The sequence below is a fragment of the Canis lupus genome, chromosome 20 (genome assembly GCF_003254725.2).
Source record: "Canis lupus dingo isolate Sandy chromosome 20, ASM325472v2, whole genome shotgun sequence".
NCBI classification, from domain to species: Eukaryota; Metazoa; Chordata; class Mammalia; order Carnivora; family Canidae; genus Canis; species Canis lupus.
Window position 1 is genome coordinate 41048149 of NC_064262.1, and position 18272 is coordinate 41066420.

Sequence of the window (18272 nt, forward strand, 5' to 3'; positions counted from 1 at the left end):
CCTCCTTCTTCTTCTTCTTCTTCTTCTTCTTCTTCTTCTTCTTCTTCTTCTTCTTCTTCTTCTTCTTCTTCTTCTTCGAGAGGTAGAGAGAGTTGGGGGACAGGCATGAGGAAAAGGGAGAGAGAATCCCAGGCAGACTTCATGGAGCCTGAGGCAGGGGTCAGTCTCACCACCCTGACATCATGACTTGAGCTGAAATCAAGAGTTAGATGCTCAACTGAGCCAGTCCGGCACCCCTCTTCCTTCTTTGTTCTACATTTCTAATAAATAGGACTCTTCATTTATCATATTTTTTTAAGTCTATAATGTTCTGAGTAAAAGCCAAACTAGCTCCTCAGAGGGGCCTGCTAGGTTCCACATTCTCTGGTGATCTGCTGCCTTTCTGACTCCATCTATTCTCCACCCTTCATTTGCTTCACCAGAGCCACACTGACCTCCCCTCTTGAAGCCTAGCACTGGCTGGTTCCTATGTAATGAACTCCTTTCTCCCAGACATATCAGTGGTATGTTCCAAGAACCCAAAACTGGGCCTAACATTTGAGAGTTAATAAATATTTTTGAATGAATGAGTGATAGGAGCAGAGTTAATTAAGAAAGAACTAGGGATCCCTGGGTGGCGCAGCGGTTTGGCGCCTGCCTTTGGCCCAGGGCGCGATCCTGGAGACCCGGGATCGAATCCCACATCGGGCTCCCGGTGCATGGAGCCTGCTTGTGTCTCTGCCTCTCTCTCTCTCTCTCTCTCTCTCTGTGACTATCATAAATAAATAAAAATTAAAAAAAAAAAGAAAGAACTAAAGGGTTAGATAGAAGATAGATAAAAGGTTGACAACACTGTCAAAATCAAAGCCTCCTTCTTTTTTTTTCAAAGATTTTGTTTTTAAGTTATCTGTACTGTACACCCAACACAGGGCTTGAACTCAAAACCCCGAGATCAAGAGTCACATGCTCCCCCAACTGAGCCAGCCAGGTACCCTCAAAGTCTCCTTTTTATAGTCTATGTTTTCTAACATCTCACTTATGGTCCTGAAATGAAATTTATATTTAATAAGTTGTGCCCATACAAAGAATATTTTTAAAATAATGTGCTACCCTATCTAAAATATCAAAAAAGAATTTTAAAAAGGAATTTATAATAAAACATTATGCATTTCAATATGAATTTCTTGTCAGGACTGCATTAAGAGACATAATAAAGCAATCAGATGCTATAGGCAGTTCATTGTGGACATGACAGTTACAAATGCAGACAGACAAGGATGTGTCTTACTGATGAGTGGCATGCACATATTTTATTGGTTATAGACACAAATGTGCTATGTAGGTGGTAATTCAAAGACTACAACCAGCTCTGCAATTGGTGGTATGATTTTTTTTTATATTGGTGAATAGTTCTTGATAAAGTTTGAAAGTATTTTCCCTCGATTTACAATCTTTGTAAAAATTACTTTATGATATTATCTAAAACAGATTTATATTCTAGATTCACAGCATTACAAACAGATCCAAGGCCTATGGGGAAAAACCAGCAGAAGAAGGAAGAATTGTTACAGATTTAAGAGACATTTAAAAAAAAAAAGGAATTTGTGGATCTTGTCTGGATCCTGATCCAAATTTGCAAAAAGACTTTTTTGAGATGTTCAGGTAAATCTGAACATGGACTGAGTGTTAGATGATATGAAGGCACTACTGATAATTTTGTGAGATGTGATAATGATACTGTGGTTATGTAAAGCAAAATGTCCTTATTTAGTAGAGTTGCACTGTGATATTTTTAGAAGTGGTATGTCACATTATATGGGACTTGCTTTTAAAAATTCAGCAACAGGGGATCCCTGGGTTGCTCAGCGGTTTAGCACCTGTCTTTGGCCCAGGGCGTGATCCTGGAGCCTGGGGATCAAGTCCCACATCGGGTTCCTGGCATGGAGCCTGCCTTTCCCTCTGCCTGTGTCTCTGTCTCTGTCTCTGTCTCTGTCTCTGTCTCTCTCTCTCTCCATGTCTATCATAAATAAATACAATCTTTAAAAAAATAAATAAATAAAAATAAAAATAAAAATTCAGCAACAAGAGAAAAAAAATATGGAGAAGAAGGAAAGGATGAATCAAGAGTAGCAAAACAGTTTAAATCCTGAAATGGATCCAATTGGATCCAAAATCTCAGTGTGAAGATTAATTTGAATCAGGTTATTTTAAGGCAATTTTAACATAGTCTCAGAATCATCAAAATGTATGAGCATAGAGAATAAGAAGACCAGATGAGGGATGCCTGGGTGGCTCAGCAGTTAAGCGTCTGCCTTCGGCTCAGGCTGTGATCCTGGGGTCCCAGGATCCAGTCCCACATTGGACTCCCTGCATGGAGCCTGCTTCTCCCTCTGTCTGTGTCTCTGCCTCTCTCTCTCTGTGTCTCTCATGAATAAATAAATAAAATCTTTAAAAAAAAAAAAAAAAGACCAGATGAAACAAGATAAAAACAAGGCCAAATTAAGTCAGTTGAAAGCAAATTTAAATGGGTGAATCTACATTGAAAGAGATGGAGAAACTAGGTCAAAACCCAAATGGAGTAAAAGGGGGCCAATTCAAGTCAGATGAAAAGAGTTCAAAACAGATCCAATTAGATAGAAATAAAACAAACCAGAACTATCTAATTCTTCGCTATGCCAAAGGAAGAGAAATCCTGAAAAATCTTCTGATAGAAATTTGTGTGCAACTCTGAAAATATAGCTCTTAAGAACTCAAGAATAGGGATCCCTGGGTGGCGCAGAGGTTTAGCGCCTGCCTTTGGCCCAGGGCGGGATCCTGGGGACCCGGGATCGAATCCCACGTCAGGCTCCTGGTGCATGGAGCCTGCTTTTCCCTCTGCCTGTGTCTCTGCCTCTCTCTCTCTCTCTGTGTGACTACCATGAATAAATAAAAATTAAAAAAAAAAAAGAACTCAAGAATATCCTGGATAGTTTTGTATTTGTCAACCTAGATAAATAATCAGTTTTAGGATTTATTTTTTTATTTTTATTTTTTAAAGATTTTATTTATTTATTCATAAGAGACACAAAGAGGCAGAGACAAAGGCTGAGGGAGAAGCAGGCTCCACGCAGGGAGCCTGACGCGGGACTCGATCCCGGGTTTGCCGCTGAGCCACCCAGGGTTTCCTATTTATTTATTTTTAAATATTTTATTTATTCACTCATGAGGGCCGGGGGGGGGGGGGGGGCGGGGTGCGGGGAGTAGTAGGCTCCATGCAGGGAGCCCGACGTTGGACTGGATCCCTGGTCTTCAAGACCACACCTTGGGCTGAAGGTGGTGCTAAACCGCTGAGCCACCCAGGCTGCCCAGTTTTAGGTTTTAAATAAATGAACAAAAATATGATTTGGGATACCAAAAAACCTATGAAACACAGAACTGCTGTATTTAATTACACTTTAAACTTGAACTTCCAGGTGCACCTGAGTGGCTCAATGGTCCAGCATCTGCCTTTGGCTCAGGTTGTGATCCCCGAGTCCTGGGATCAAGTCCCAAATTGGGCTTCCTCTGCCTGCCTGTCTCTCATGAATAAATAAATAAAATCTTAAAAAGGGGGGGGGTGTGAGAGAGATTTTAATGCCACTTTTTTTTTGTTTTTTTTTTTTTAAGATTTTATTTATTGGGTCGCCTGGGTGGCTCAGCAGTTGAGCGTCTGCCTTCAGCTCAGGGCGTGATCCCGGGGTCTAGGATCGAGTACCACATCAGGCTCCGCTTGAAGAGCCCACTTCTCCCTCTGCCTGTGTCTCTGCCTCTGTGTGTCTTTCATGCGTAAATAAGTAAAATTTATTCATTCATGAGAGAGAGAGAGAGAGAGAGAGAGAGAGAGGCAGAGGGAGAAGCAGGCTTCCAGAAGGAGCCCGATGGGGGACTTGATCCTGGATCCCGGGATCATGCCCCAAGCCAAAGGCAGAAGCGCAACCGCTAAGCCACCCAGGCGTCCCTAAATAAAATGTTAAAAAAAAATAAAAATAAAAAAAGATTTTATTTATTTGTTGGAGAGAAAGAGAGACTATGCAGGAGCGGAGGGAAGGGGCAGAGGGAGAGGGAGAAGCAGACTCCCCGCTGAGCAGGGAGCCCCACAGCGGGCTCCATCCCAGGACCCCAGGACCCCCAGGCCTCCCCACCAGAGCCAAGGCAGATGCTCGACTGAGCCATCCAGGTGCCCCTTAATGCCACTTTCTTGAGCCATAACCACAGGTGACCAGAGCCCTGGCCCACCTGATCAGGGCCATGATGTCCCCATGCTCGAGGCCGTGACCTTCATTCTCCCCACCGAGATGAGGCTCTGCCTGGCTCTCCGGACCGAGGCCGCAGCCTCCAGCTCTGAGCTGTGAGATGGAGAGGCTCCTGCGGGTCTTGGATCCCGGAGCAGTTAGCCAGGTTGGGGAGAGAGTGTGAAGGACTTATTTTTCCTTTATGCTCTCCGTGTTTTTTAGTGACCTTTGATCCTCTCAGATTATCTCATCTTGAGCAATATAATATCGTGGTTGAATACACTGAATTTGCAATCCAAAAGAACTGATGGAAAATCTAAAACCCACCATTTCCTTGCTTTAGCATCCTAGTTTCCCCATCAGCAAAATGTAAATGAGGGGTTCCTATGTCCACCCAACACACCTCCTCTCAGATACAGGGAAGAAGGCTTAAAAATCACTACTTCTCAGGCAGTTTAACTGGGATTTCCTTTGTAAATAAAGCTGAGTATTTAAAACTAGGCTGGGGGATCCCTGGGTGGCGCAGCAGTTTAGCGCCTGCCTTTGGCCCAGGGCGCGATCCTGGAGACCCGGGATCAAATCCCACGTCGGGATCCCGGTGCATGGAGCCTGCTTCTCCCTCTGCCTGTGTCTCTGCCTCTCTCTCTCTCTCTGTGACTATCATAAATAAATAAAAATTAAAAAAAAAATAAAATAAAATATTTAAAAAAATAAATAAATAAATAAAACTAGGCTGGTTCTAACAAATTCAGCATATTCTTATGTTCTGATTTAAATATTCATTAGGTAAAGAGATCATATTCAAAATCAGATTGTAATTACAGATGTTACACTGTCATTATTGTGAAAATGCTATGGAATTATTATTCTAGGAAGGAATGGAATAATGTATTTAGGGACTGGATGGACTAAGTGTGTCTATGGGAGAAAGTGCGCCCCACAGCTCTGGCCTGAGGCAGCCTTACCCAGAAGCCTCCTTCATCTATCCAGACAAGGATAACCACGGCCACCTCTCCTGTGCACCCAACCCTCCCAAAGCCCTTCCCTCTCTGCATCCCTGGGACTTTGAATCCGGCACCATCAACCAGGAACACTCCTGGTGGGGGAGGTTATTGATGGGTCTGAGCTCTGCTGTGCTCCTTGGGTGAAATTAGCAGCATCCTAGGAGCAGGCAGGACAGAGGGTGGGGCTATGCTGGTAGACAGGAAGGGTGAGCAAGACCTAGGATGGCTCTGACGCCGGAGTTTGGCAATGGGCAAGAAAACTGTCTTCTCTTTTACCAATTGTAGCTGAGGCTTGCCAAGTTGCACACTATTCAGATTTCGCAGACTAGTCATATGAAATTTCCATTCCCTAGCACACAGTGTGGGTAATGAGATAAAAAGATTGTGCCGTGGTTGGGTGAGACTGTGCTGTATTTAGCTCACCAAACTCTTTTTCAGGGAATTTAAATAAATCTGTCTATCCTGGGGAAGTTATTTGACGTTTTCCTACCTTGTGTGTGTGAGGGTTTTTTTTTTTTGTTTTTTTGGTTTTTTTCCTGTTTTTTAGTTTTGGCTTTACCCAACCAAACAACATGGGGAGGTTACCCTTTATCTTCCTCAAGGAGGAGGTAGGGAAGGAAAAGAGCAGACATTGCCAGTGGCTAACTTTGGCAGAGGCTTCTAAGTGTCCCCCACCCCCTACTCTTGACAAAGCTCATGGGACTACAGGTTCAGCTTGAGAAATTCCTCTGGCTCCTTGTGAAACCACCACGTCTGGTTCAGCTGTCCAGTCCACCCTGGACCTTCTTCAGGATTCTCCTCTTGGTCTACCCCCCTGCATACTAATGGTTCGTTTGGATTGCTTTTTTACCTCAAGTTTTTCTGGATTCTATAAGCTCCCCTAACTTGGTTTTCCACCCTAGACAAAAGATGCAGTACCCCAAGCTCCTGAGGTGGTTAGCCAGACCTGCCCTTGGGCCCCGGAACCAACTGCAGGGTGACAGTACTATAACCAGACCACAGATTCCCGTCAGAACCACACTGATGTACACATCCTCGTCCTGGAAAACAGGATCCGGCCAAACTAGATGCAGGTGCTCAGTGTCTTTCAAATGCTACAAAGACCTTTGTGAACAGGGAGGATCATTGGTGGTCACAAAAACCATTAGGCTGACTGGCTCCAACATGTGGAAGAGGGGAAAAACACCTCCTACTCAACTGAGCACAGCTCCACCATGCTTATTTTGTAAAATCCATGAACCCATGTGCTCTAAAGCTAAAGCTCTTACTACGGGGCAGTTTGGCAGCAAAAAGATAGACATAGACCCATAGAAACATTTCAATATCCACCACACTGATTTATTTAGAGGCTTTTATACCAATCAAAAAGTTTTAAAGATGTATTTATTTATTGGAGAGAGAGAGAGAGTATGTGTGTGTGAGTGTACATGGGGGGCACAGAGGGAGAGAAACTCAAGCAGGCTCCATGCTGAATGTGGAGCCTGATAGGGGGGCTCAATCTCTCGACCCTGAGATCATGATCCAAGCTGAAATCAACTGAACTGATTGAGCCACCCAGGTGCCCCCAATCAAGAGCTTTAAAAACAAAAACACACAAACAAAAATCCCAAAACTGGCATTGAGATCACAAGTAGAAAATATTGTTCATCTTTAGTGCAACACAGTGACATTCAGCACTAGGTGAGCAGATGCTGACAAGGCCAAACTCCACTCATCTTCCTCACAGGTGGCATCTGGCTGGTTACAAGGCACCAAGTAATTCACCTGACCTGCTATGCATTCTGGGGCTGTTCCAGTGAATGTGGCCCCAAACTTTGAGTTCCTAGCAATGATTTACACCATGAGATCACAGCTAGACAATACGCTTCCTCCACCTTGTGTTTAAAGACATTCCAGTCTTGAGCCACCAAAGTCATTCTCGGAAAAACCAGAAAATACAAGTTTTATACATCAAAACCTCTCCCCTAAAGGGAAGAGAGGGACTACCATTCCTTGGATGCCTACCTATTATGTGCTCTGGAGGCAGCAGCCCACAGCTTTGGTGACTGATACAGGTCAACATTAACATCACTAGATGCTCTGATCTTGTCTGTTTGGGGTGGTTCCTCTCATCACAAACATCTGTGTGGGCCATCCTGCCCTAAAAAGACCAAGCTAAAAGCATGGTTCCTGAGCTCATGCTTTTGCCCCCAAGCTAGCCACAAGGAGCAAAGGCCATCTAAGGAGCAGTTAAGAGGACTGAATCTAAAGCAACTACAAAAATAATCTAAGCAGGGGCACCTGGGTGGATCAGTCGGTTGAGCATCTGCCTTTGGTTCAGGTCATGATCCAAGGGACAGTTAGAAAAGTATAAAAACTAAATAAAGTACACACAAATATGAACACCTTTGATGGAAGAGGAAACCTATTTCCTAAAGCAAGAGCCTTTTCAGATCCTTGTAATCAGAGAAAGCCACATCCCTTCACTAAGACAATTAACTCTGATTTCCAGGGTAATTACAACGATGGCCCATGACTGGATAGGGCATCCAGTAATTAGTGAACAGTGGTTGTCACAGAAGGGAGGGTCAAGTTAGAGCCCACTCACTATGGGCCCACTTTGGAAAGTGAGAGCCATGAAAAGCAGAAAACCTTAATATGACCTGCTCACTAGGAAGAAGCAAGCATGACAGATAATAAAGTAAATGCTATGTGATATCCTGCTTCCTGTTGCTCTCAGAGCAGGACATCTATGTCTTATTTTAGGCTGACCCAGAAGCAGACCTAAGACAAGGATGCAAGTGGAAGTAGTTTATTTGGCAGGCAAATACAGAAAGCAACAGCAGGAACATAAGGAAGTGAGACGGAACAGGAACAGAAGCCAGAACAGGATGTGTTAATGAATAGGTCATTGCTGTGAGCAACAGGGGCACAACCAGCTGGGGACCTGGGAGATGTATAACACATCTTAGAGTGGGCCCACCCAAGGAACAAGGAAGAGAAAGAGAAAATATTTGTCTGCCAATTCCCACCAATCTTTGGTTGAGACTGCTCTCTGGAGTGCCAATTCCCCAGAACTTCCAGTCTGCCCCTAGCCCAGAGCCACAGGAGCTTCTAGTCAGCTACTGAATGGCAAGTGGGCAAGACATTGACAGTGTCTGAAACACCCATGTCTCTCCTAGCCAGAGCTCTTCAGCCTACTGAGCATGATTCTTGTTTTTAATGGTACCAAATGTTCCCAACATTAAAGCTCCCAACTTAAATCTGCTACCCAGCTAAAGAAACAGTGATGTTTTCCAATGCCAGAAGAGACGCCAGGAGTGGTGGGATTTTCCAGAGTTAAGATTTTCAAAGGGAATTGGAACTTTATGGGAATTATACCAGAAGGCTGACCATAGAACCCAGCCAGCCAGGAGACTGAACTGCGTCTCTGTGTTTAACAAAATGTCTGGCCCCTCCCTCAGCTGTCATCTCTATATGAGCAGGAACAGCTCTACAGCACCTCCACTACCACTACACACAGGGTAGATCTCCTCCATCACTACTGGGTGTTCAATGAAGATGGTGGGAGGCATGTAAAGGGCATGGGGAAGAATCCTGAGAATAGAGACACTGTCCTGGCGCTCCTGGCCCTGCAGCCTCACCCCTTAGCTGCCCCCACCTTTGTGTTTTGCATGGGCAGGTGCATGCACACATGCACACACATGCATAAGTCCTCCCAGAATTGAGGCTTCGGTCATGGTAAGTGGGAGGAGGCAAGATAAGTAAAATTGAATCTTGGAAGAGGAAGTTGCTTTCACAAAAATTTATTTTTCAGGGTCCAGAAGCCTAAGCCAGGGCAAAGCAGGCCCTTAGGACTTCTCCTCCCTGGGCTGAAGATTCTTTAAAAAATCCTTGATTCTCTGGCCAATTCTCCTAATCTTTTTGCCAATCTTCTGCCCCCCTGTCGTGATGAGCTCTTTCAGCTGGTCAATTTTCTTGACTTGCAGGATCTGTGCATCAGAAAGAAGCAGTTTCTTTATGGGGGCTGGGCTGGATCCAGGGTCAAGACAAGACCCCTCCCCTCCTAGACAACCCCCTTCTTGGGCCACCCTAGGAGCCTTGGGGCTCCAGTTCATCCTCTGGCTATAACCTTTAGAGTATGTGGTTGATTGAATCCCTACACCCATAGACAGATGAAGAAACTGTCCCAGAGATGGCAGAGGGCTTCCCAGAGTCTCACAGCTTAAAACTCATTACTCTAAGTGGCTCTCAAGCTTCAACAGGAGTCAGAATCCCCTGGAGGATTTGTTAAACTCCAGGTTGCTGGGCTCCACCCCAGAATCTGATTCTGTAGGTCGGAGTAGGAGCTGAGAATTTGCATTTCTAACAAATTCCCAGGCTCTCAGGACCACACTTTGAAAACCTGCTGTTCTAGGGGATTGTAGAGCCAGTCCTGGAGACCTGAGGTTCAGGTTGAGGGAGAAGCCAAGGGTAGATGAGGCTTTCTCTGCCTGGATGTGAAGGTGGCTAATTGGCCATGCACCACCACCCCATCAACCCCTACAACCCAGAAGGGATCACTCACTGAATCACAGTTGAGGTCAAAGTAGCCCGTGTCCTCGTCCAGGATGACTGTCCCTTCACACTGTTTCACCAGCTAAGAAGAGGAGGCTCCAGGTCAAATTGGAACGCCCGTGCCATAACCTCCCAGCCTCACCCCCACAGCTGGAAACAGTCCCAGGAAGCCTCTTGTTCAGTTCCTTGGGGGGCATCTGCCAGCGCCCCCAGCCTCACCCCATTGTCCTTGAAACCACACTGCTCCAGAGGCTGCTGTGTCGTCTTGGGACACACAGTCTCCTTCACTGTGAAGCTCACAGGCTTTGGGATGTTTGGATCCTCATCCTGGGCAGAAGAGGAAATGGGAAGACGAGAGTCAGGTTCATGCTTACCTTCTCTAATATGTCTCCCTGCCCACCCCACCTGCCTCCCAGCTAAGAGAACAGCTTTTTAACAACCCCTGCTATCTGCCTGGCACTGGCTTTGTGCTAAGGCACAGAGATGAGGAAGACAGAGCCCATTCCTGCCCTCACCAAGATGAGAGAGCATGAGGGGACCTCAGACAGGCTCTAATGCGTAACGTCTCCCGCTCAGGGGACCAAGGGAAAGCAGAGGCCTCCTGGAGGGAAAGATATTGCCACTGGAATCTCAAGGCCAAGCAGAGCCCATCCCTGGGCAGGGAAGTCACACCCCAGAGCCCGAAATCCCACTCTTATCCCTGGAATTTCCAGAAGGCTGATGGGGAGTGACACCTTTTTATACAGTAAAGATTCTAAGGCAAGAAGCACTCATGCTGGGGGGCAGGTAGTGGCACACAGATCTGGGAAGTTTTCCTGGAAGAGGTGGGACTACACTTAAAGGGAGAAAAGCCGTCTGGACGTGAGCAAAGCATGAACAAAGGGAGGGACAGTATGGCCAAGACCTGCTGGCTGGAGCAGAGCCTCTTTCCTCACTGCCCCCTCCTCGACTCACTCCCTTGGGCTGTGAGTTCAGCTGCAGGAGACGGTAGAGATTCTCCTCCGAGGACCGCTGGTTGAAGCCATTCACAGCACGGAGCACAGCCTCCCTGTAGCTAAGGGCCCGGGAGGCAGCCGGAGTGATCACCAGGCCCAGCAGCAGTAGCAACAGTGACCACCGTCCCAGGGAGGGGCTGTCCTTCTGGGTCTCCATGGTCCCCAAGTCTCCCTCCTCTCAGCCTGCAAGTCTCTCCTTTATGCCCAGCCTGGGCCTGATGCAAAGACCCAGTCAGGAGCCTTCCTGATCCACCTATCCCTGGGTGTCTGCCAGGATGTGGGCCGAGGCTTGCCTCAGTGGGCTGTTGTTGCCCCACCGAGCTTGCTGGGCAGTGCGCAAGTCTGCCTGATGTGCAACTAGAGAAATAGTTTCTCCATCTCCCTGGCAAGGTTTGGGTCTCTCCTGGGCCCCACAGGGGAGTGTTATTGCCAAGGTTGCTCAAGAGAGTTGAGTTCCGCAGGAGAGAAAGAGAGGCAGACGGGTGTCCTACATCCTTCTCCCCAGATGGCCTCCTCAGGAATCATGGCAACGTAGTGTATTCACCACTCAATATTCAGCTCTAGGCACTGCCTCGTGCTCAATACACACTCAGCAAATGTTTGATGAATGATTAACAGTTACCACCTCTGGTCTAGAGCCTGATGCACTCAGTCAGCCCTCAGCTCTGGCTGTCCTCCTTTCCTGAGTTCATCTCCACTGCCTTCTCAGTCTAAAAATGGCCCCAGCCACCATCAGATGTGGCTCATTGCACTGGCTCCCTGCTACCCTCTGAACCTGAGGTCCTCTACCTTCACTGACCCACTTCCTCGCTCTCTCAAACACAGGCCACTACAGGCTGGCCAGCCTTCATTAGATGGCAGGGTCACTCTGAAGCCTTGTCTTTACCTGTGCAGGCATGATGACACCTGTTTCATTGTCCCCTGATGCTACCCTCTTGGTTTCCCTCTCATCTCCCAGGTACTCCTTAGTCTCCTCCAAGGACCCCTCTTAATATGTGAGGCTTGCAGAATTGTATCCTGAGTTGCTTCTCTTCCCATCTCCCTGGGGACATCCCCTTTTAGGATACCAGTTATTGGAGACAGTTATGGTCTGTATCTCTAAATTCAAGACTCCTATAAACACCCCTGGTTGTCCCCCTGGGCCTGTTGGCCTGCTGTTTTGCTCAGTGCCATTGCATGAACCCTGAGATGAAAACTTAGGGGGTACCCCATCTGCTCCTTTTTCCCGGGAATACTCCCTTCTGACCTCCCCCAATGTCCCTGTCCTGGTTCCTACCACCATCTTCTCTCCCCTGAAGTGTGACCATATTCTCCAGACTCCACTTTCTCTGAGTTCCAGGCTCTCCCCAGACCACAATCTACCATCCACACCAGCTTTCCAAGGGCTCTTTCAAACCTCTGCCTTTAGGAGCCCACATGCCTCCTGGGCTGGTATCTTGTTGCTTCCCATTACCACCTCCCTGCCCCCACAGTCCTGAACACCCCAGGCACCAGGATGTTATATATACTCCAACTGCTCAGACTCCTAGAGCCTCCTTCTCTTTTTCAACCTCTGCACCAGAATGGCTCATTGGTTGAGCGTCTGCCTTCAGTCCAGGGCATGATCCTAGAGTCCTGGGATCAAGTCACACATAAGCCTGCTTCTCCCTCTGCCTCTGTCTCTGCCTCTCTCTCTCTCTGTGTCTCATGAATAAATGAATAAAATCTTAAAAAAAAAAAAAAAAAAAAAAAAAGCCTTCTGCACCGGATCCCTCTGTTTGGCATGCCCTTCCACCTTGTGAAGACTTCCCTGACTTCCAAACCGACACAGCACCCTCCTCCTCTTTGCTCCTCTTTGCTTCCTCCAGAAAGTCTCCTCTGAATTGACCCCAAATGACTCTAAGTCCAATGCTCTAGTTGAGATGCCAGGTTGGGAAGGCTGGTTCTGGGGAGTGGAGAGAACACCACTGGGAGAAGTGACAAAGGGGTGACAGTGACAGGGGGGTCCAGAGGCCATGAGGCAAATGCTCATCCCAGCTCTCCTGTGAAATGGCTATGAGGCTGTGAGGCTGGGGGTAGCTCCTGGCTCCAAAGGCCCTTGGGACTCTTGGGGGCTCTGGTGGGGCACCTCGGAAGGTGTAGCCTGGATGCATGTTGCTGGTTGTGCACTCAGCCTTGGGAAAAGGAAGGAAATGTGGGATGCTGTGCAACCTAGTTTCACAGACCAGCTGTTGCCCCAGTGGCCTCTTGTCAAGCAGGGCTTCACATCAGGGCCTTTTATAGCAGTTTTGCCCACTCTGCAATTGCCACTGTGTGCCTTCCTCTCACCTGCAGGATTGTTCTGCCAGAAGACCTGGAATGGGGGTCCTGGGCACCGTCATTTCCTAGCTGTGTGATTTTGAGCAAGTTGCTTTGTTTTCCTGGGCCTCAATCTCCTCATCCTTAGGATGCAGATTACCTGCCCTGCAATGTCTGCATGGGGACCGTGTGACAGCGAGTGCATGTTTCCTGTCAAGTCTTGCACTCCCGGGTCATTTTTGTGAGTGAGGTCAGGGGCAAGTCTCCTTGCTCTACAATGACTCTAGCTCAACTGTTCCCCAACAGATATGTGCCCACATGCAAGTTTGGGAGCTGTGCCCTCCTTGCCAACAACACCACCCACTTCCCCAGGCCCCTGTTACATTTCTACTCAGGGTCAGCCTCTCCAGAAGATCTGTCCCAGTGTCACCCCCAGTTGGCATCCTCTATGATATACCCCACATCCAACACCAGGATGGGAAGCAGCTCACCGACCTTACCTTTAATCTCAGACTGGTCCCCAGGATAGGACTACCTATCTCCTTAGGCAAGAGTCATGAAGACCTGAGCTGCCCCCTTAGTCTGGGACTCACCAAGCCATCCTTTCTATCCAACCTCTGCCTGACCAAGGGCTTTCCAAATGTGAGAAGTTTGTCCTACAGACAGAGGCTTCTGAGGACAATACTCTGCATTCCTTCATCCCCTAGAGTCTCTAGGGGACAGGACCTGTTTCATCTTTGGGTCCCTCTCAGGACCCAGCACTGGACTCTGCCCTCCAAGGGGCTCAGCAGCCAGCAGGTACAGAGCCAGAAGAAAACATCTGTTGAAAGAAAAACTATACATCATGGGGGTGATGATGGGTAATTTCTAGCAATATGACTTTGTTTCCTGGGGTGATTCCCAAGAGGGTCCTGGAACATGGTGTCCAGGGAGATGGAAGCTCTGTCCGGCCAGGAAGGGGAAACCCAGATATTGCCCAGCTGTCAGCTCCCAGGGCCCATCTGTCTTCCTCTGGTTGTGGTTGCAAGGTGGGGGCTAAAGCAGGAAGTGTCAAACTGAAGTATGTGTCATTCTGGGAAAGGCCAAGGCAGCTGTCAGCAATCACACCTTGTCCTGTGCAAGAATACCCACCCTGGGCCAGGGATACATTGCAAAATCAGATTTCCCATCTCCACATTGCCTCCCATGAGAAAGATGAAACCTCCAGCTTCCTAACCTGGGCAGCCCTTCCTGCTTGCCAGGTGACCTTGTCCTGCTCCATTCCCCATTCCCAGCCTCTCCTGTGGCAGCAATCCATAAGCCCTGTGCAACTCCAACATTTCTGCACTTCCACATGGCTGGGGGTGGTGCCGCAGGAGAGAAGCCAGCCCCCTGATGAGCCTCCCTCTTTCAGCCTTCCCTTCCAGCCACCTGGCACCCCAGGGAGTCCCCAGAATGATGTGACCCAAGTCAGGACTGGCCCATGACCTCAGTGTTCCCTTCTTTCATACAGGCAGGGCAGCATGTGCCTGTAACTCATATTCATTGCCTGTGGCTGAAGGATTGGGAAGCAGGTGTCTACTCCCAAATCAACTCTTTTCTGTTGTAACAGCTTTACTGAGATACGACTGACATGCCACACAGGTCACCCATTTAAAGTGTCAAGTCAATGATTTTTAGTATATTCACAGAGTTGTACAACCAGCACCACAGTTGGTTTTAGAACATTTTCATCATCCCCAAAAGAAACTCTCCATTAGGTGCACCTGGGTGGCTCAGTCAGTGAAGCATCCAACTCCTAGGTTTGGCTCAGGTCATGGATCTCAGGGTCCTGAGATTGAGCCCCATCTTGGGCTTTGCACTCAGCGAGTCTGTTTGAAATTCTCTCTCTTGGGATGCCTGGGTGGCTCAGTGGTTGCGCGTCTGCCTTCGGCTCAGGGTGTGGTTCTGGGGTCCTCGGATCGAGTCCCACATCACACTCCCTGCATGGAGCCTGCTTCTCCCTCTGCCTCTCTCTCTCTCTTTCTCTCTCTGTGTCTCTCATGAATAAATAAATAAAATCTTAAAAAAAAAAAAAGTTGTGGTCATCTAAATGCTCCACAGCCTTTAAAAAAAAAGAAATTCTCTCTCCCTCTCCCTCTCCCTCTGCCCCTCCTCCTGCTCACACATGTGCACGCTCTCTCTCACCCTAAAATAAATAAAGAAATCTTATTTTTTTTAAAGATTTTATTTATTTATTCATGACAGACACAGAGAGAGAGGCAGAGATACAGGCAGAGGAAGAAGCAGGCTACATGCAGGGAGCCCAACGTGGGACTCGATCCTGGGTCACCATGATCACACCCTGGGCTGAAGGCGGTGCTAAACTGCTGAGCCACCAGGGATTCCCAATAAAGAAATCTTAAAAAAAAGAAACCTCCTGTTAGCAGCCACTCCCCCCCACCAAGCTGCACCCCTAGCCCTAGACAACCACTAATTTAATTTCTGTCTCTATGAATTTTTCTATTCTGAACATTTCGTATAAACAGTTCGACTTCTTTCACTTAGCATAATGTTTTAAATATTTATCCATGATGCAGCATATATTGGTTATTTCATTTCTATAGCCAAATAATATTCCATTGTACAGTCATCCCACATTTTGTTGACCCACATATCAATGGGTGGACATTTGACTTGTTTCTACATTTTGGTTATTACAAGTAATTCTAATTGACTCTTTTTAGGTTAAGATTTTATTTATTTATTTATTTTGAGAGAGAGAGCACGAGCAGGCAGAGGGGTAGAGGGAGAGGGAGGGGAAAAGGGAGAGAGATTCTGGAGTAGATCCCACTAGGAGTGCAGAGCCTGTTACCTGACTTGATCCCACAACCCCAAGATCATGACCTGAGCTGAAATCAAGAGTCAGACACCTGGGTAGCCCAGGTGGCTCAGCGGTTTAGCGCCACCTTCAGTCCAAAGCGTGATCCTGGAGTCCCGGGATTGAGTCTCGCATCAGGAACCCTGCATGGAGCCTGCTTCTCCCTCTGCCTGTGTCTCTGCCTCTGTGTGTGTGTGTGTGTGTCTCTCATGAATAAATAAATAAATTTTTAAAAAAATAAAAATAAAAAAAAGAGTCATTTAACTGAGTCACCCAGGTCCCCCTCTAATTAACTCTTCATGTTTGCCAACAGCACAGTGTTGAAGTGGAACCATGCATACCATATCTCCAGCCCAGGACCACAGGGGCCGAGTGTAGCCCTCTAGCCGGGCATTCAAGGTTGTCCATCATCTGCCAACCTGTCCACCTTCCTCACTTCCTGAGGAGGAACAAACACCTTAAACTTTGGAACACCACACTGGCTTCTGCCTATAAACCTTGCTAAGGCCTCCCCTTTGCCCCTCCTGGGTGTCCTAGGTTCATCTCATGGCATACTTGAACCCAACCCAACTGTCAAGGTCAGCCCAAACCACACCTCCCCAAGATGCCCTCCCTAATTGTCAATGGCCCAGAGGGAATTCCTCCAGCCACTCCCTGGGGGCCCAAAGTATACATACTGTCCCTAAATGGTCTCACTGGTGATACTTTATCTTTTATCCTTTACCCCGGAGAGTGAAAGAGACCACAGTATCAGAGGAAGAACCTGGGAAAGAGTAACCCAGAACTGAAAAAGAGCTCCAAGGCCAGAGGTACAGCCTGAGCAAAGGCACAGCGGTCAGCCAGGGCCATATGAAGAGATAAGAGGGGAATGGGGAGTGTTGGAAGCACTGACAGAGGGGAAAGAACAGTGGTCCCCAAGAGATTCAGTGGGGGCCCAAGGCAGGAAACGGCTTGTTCAAAATCTGAGCAGGATTTTGGGGAGGCAGGTGGGTCAGAAGGCTGCAGAGGCTGGGACTCCTAAGCTCTGGGGTAGCCTGGGACAAAACCAACCTAGCTAGGACATTACCCAGCACAAGAGGTATCAGGGATGCTTGAAGAAAATCAAATGGAGAAAAAAATCTCTTAGAGTCAAAGACCAAACATTATTTTTCCAAGTGGCTCATTCATACAGTTGACTAAATTTACTGATTTGTCCAAAAAGTGTATCATGGATTTATATAGGATAAGGCAAGGAGTGTTGGCATCCCTGGGTGGCGCAGCGGTTTAGTGCCTGCCTTTGGCCCAGGGCACAATCCTGGAGACCCGGAATCGAATCCCACGTCGGGCTCCCGGTGCATGGAGCCTGCTTCTCCCTCTGCCTATGTCTATTCCTCTCGCTCTCTCTCTGTGTGACTATCATAAATAAATAAAAAATTTAAAAAAAAAGGCAAGGAGTGGAGTCACAGGGCCTGAGAGTATTAGAGGGGCCTGGCCTCCAGTGTTCCAGGGACCCCTACCCTCACTGTGTCCTCAGCCTCCACATCTCGGTCTCCCACTTTCAGGTTCCCCATCCCAGATTATGTTTCCATGTCTGCTCAAATTGATTATGAAGAGAAAATAAAAGCAGATCTAGTCGAATTGCATGTAAATCTTCAAAATGTTCAAGCCAATCTCCTATAATATGAATTACTGTAAATGGTATAAAATGTTTGAAGACCTTTGAATAATTCTTAAACTTGCTAGATTCTGTGAATTGCTCAGCCTTAAGATATTCTTAAGATACTAAAAGAAGGTACATCGGAAAATTACTCAACTTTTAAGAGACATCAAATGAACTAAAATGTTCATTTATAAAGAGCTAGTTTTTGTTGTATCACAAAAAAGACTATGGTCTATATTAAAAAGACAAATCTGTAAGAAGAATAAATTCCCCAAGCTCAGCATTCAATCTCTTTAACATATCTGAAAAATGTCACTACAAAAACCATGTTCAGGGACACCTGGGTGGCTCAGCGGTTGAGCATCTGCCTTCGGCTCAGGGCATGTTTCTGTGGTCCTAGGATCGAGTCCCGCATCGGGCTTCCTGCATGGAGCCTGCTTGTCCCTCTGCCTGTGTCTCTGCCTCTCTCTCTCTCTCTCTCTCTGTGACTATCATAAATAAATAAAAAATTAAAAAAAAAAGATTTTATTTATTTTTTCATGAGAGACACAGATAGAGAGGCAGAGACACAGGCAGAGGGAGAAGCAGGCTCCATGCACCGGGAGCCCGATGTGGGATTCGATCCCGGGTCTCCGGGATCGCGCCCTGGGCCAAAGGCAGGCGCCAAACCGCTGCGCCACCCAGGGATCCCGAAAAAATAAATAAAATCTTAAAAAAAAAAAAAATGTTCATAAGAATATATTAGGAATGAAG

The 18272-nt window shown here is 47.1% G+C and overlaps 1 protein-coding gene across 1 annotated transcript; it reads right to left on the minus strand.

Annotated features, from left to right (window-relative positions):
• Positions 1-9002: 9002 nt before the first annotated feature.
• Positions 9003-11059, minus strand: LOC112665735 (cathelicidin antimicrobial peptide). The gene is made up of 4 exons (XM_025455716.2): positions 10724-11059; positions 9989-10096; positions 9780-9851; positions 9003-9204 (listed from the first exon to the last, which is right to left on the minus strand). The coding sequence occupies exons 1-4, from the start codon at positions 10919-10921 to the stop codon at positions 9064-9066; spliced, it is 519 nt and encodes a 172-aa protein (XP_025311501.1). The 5' UTR covers positions 10922-11059; the 3' UTR covers positions 9003-9063.
• Positions 11060-18272: the final 7213 nt, after the last annotated feature.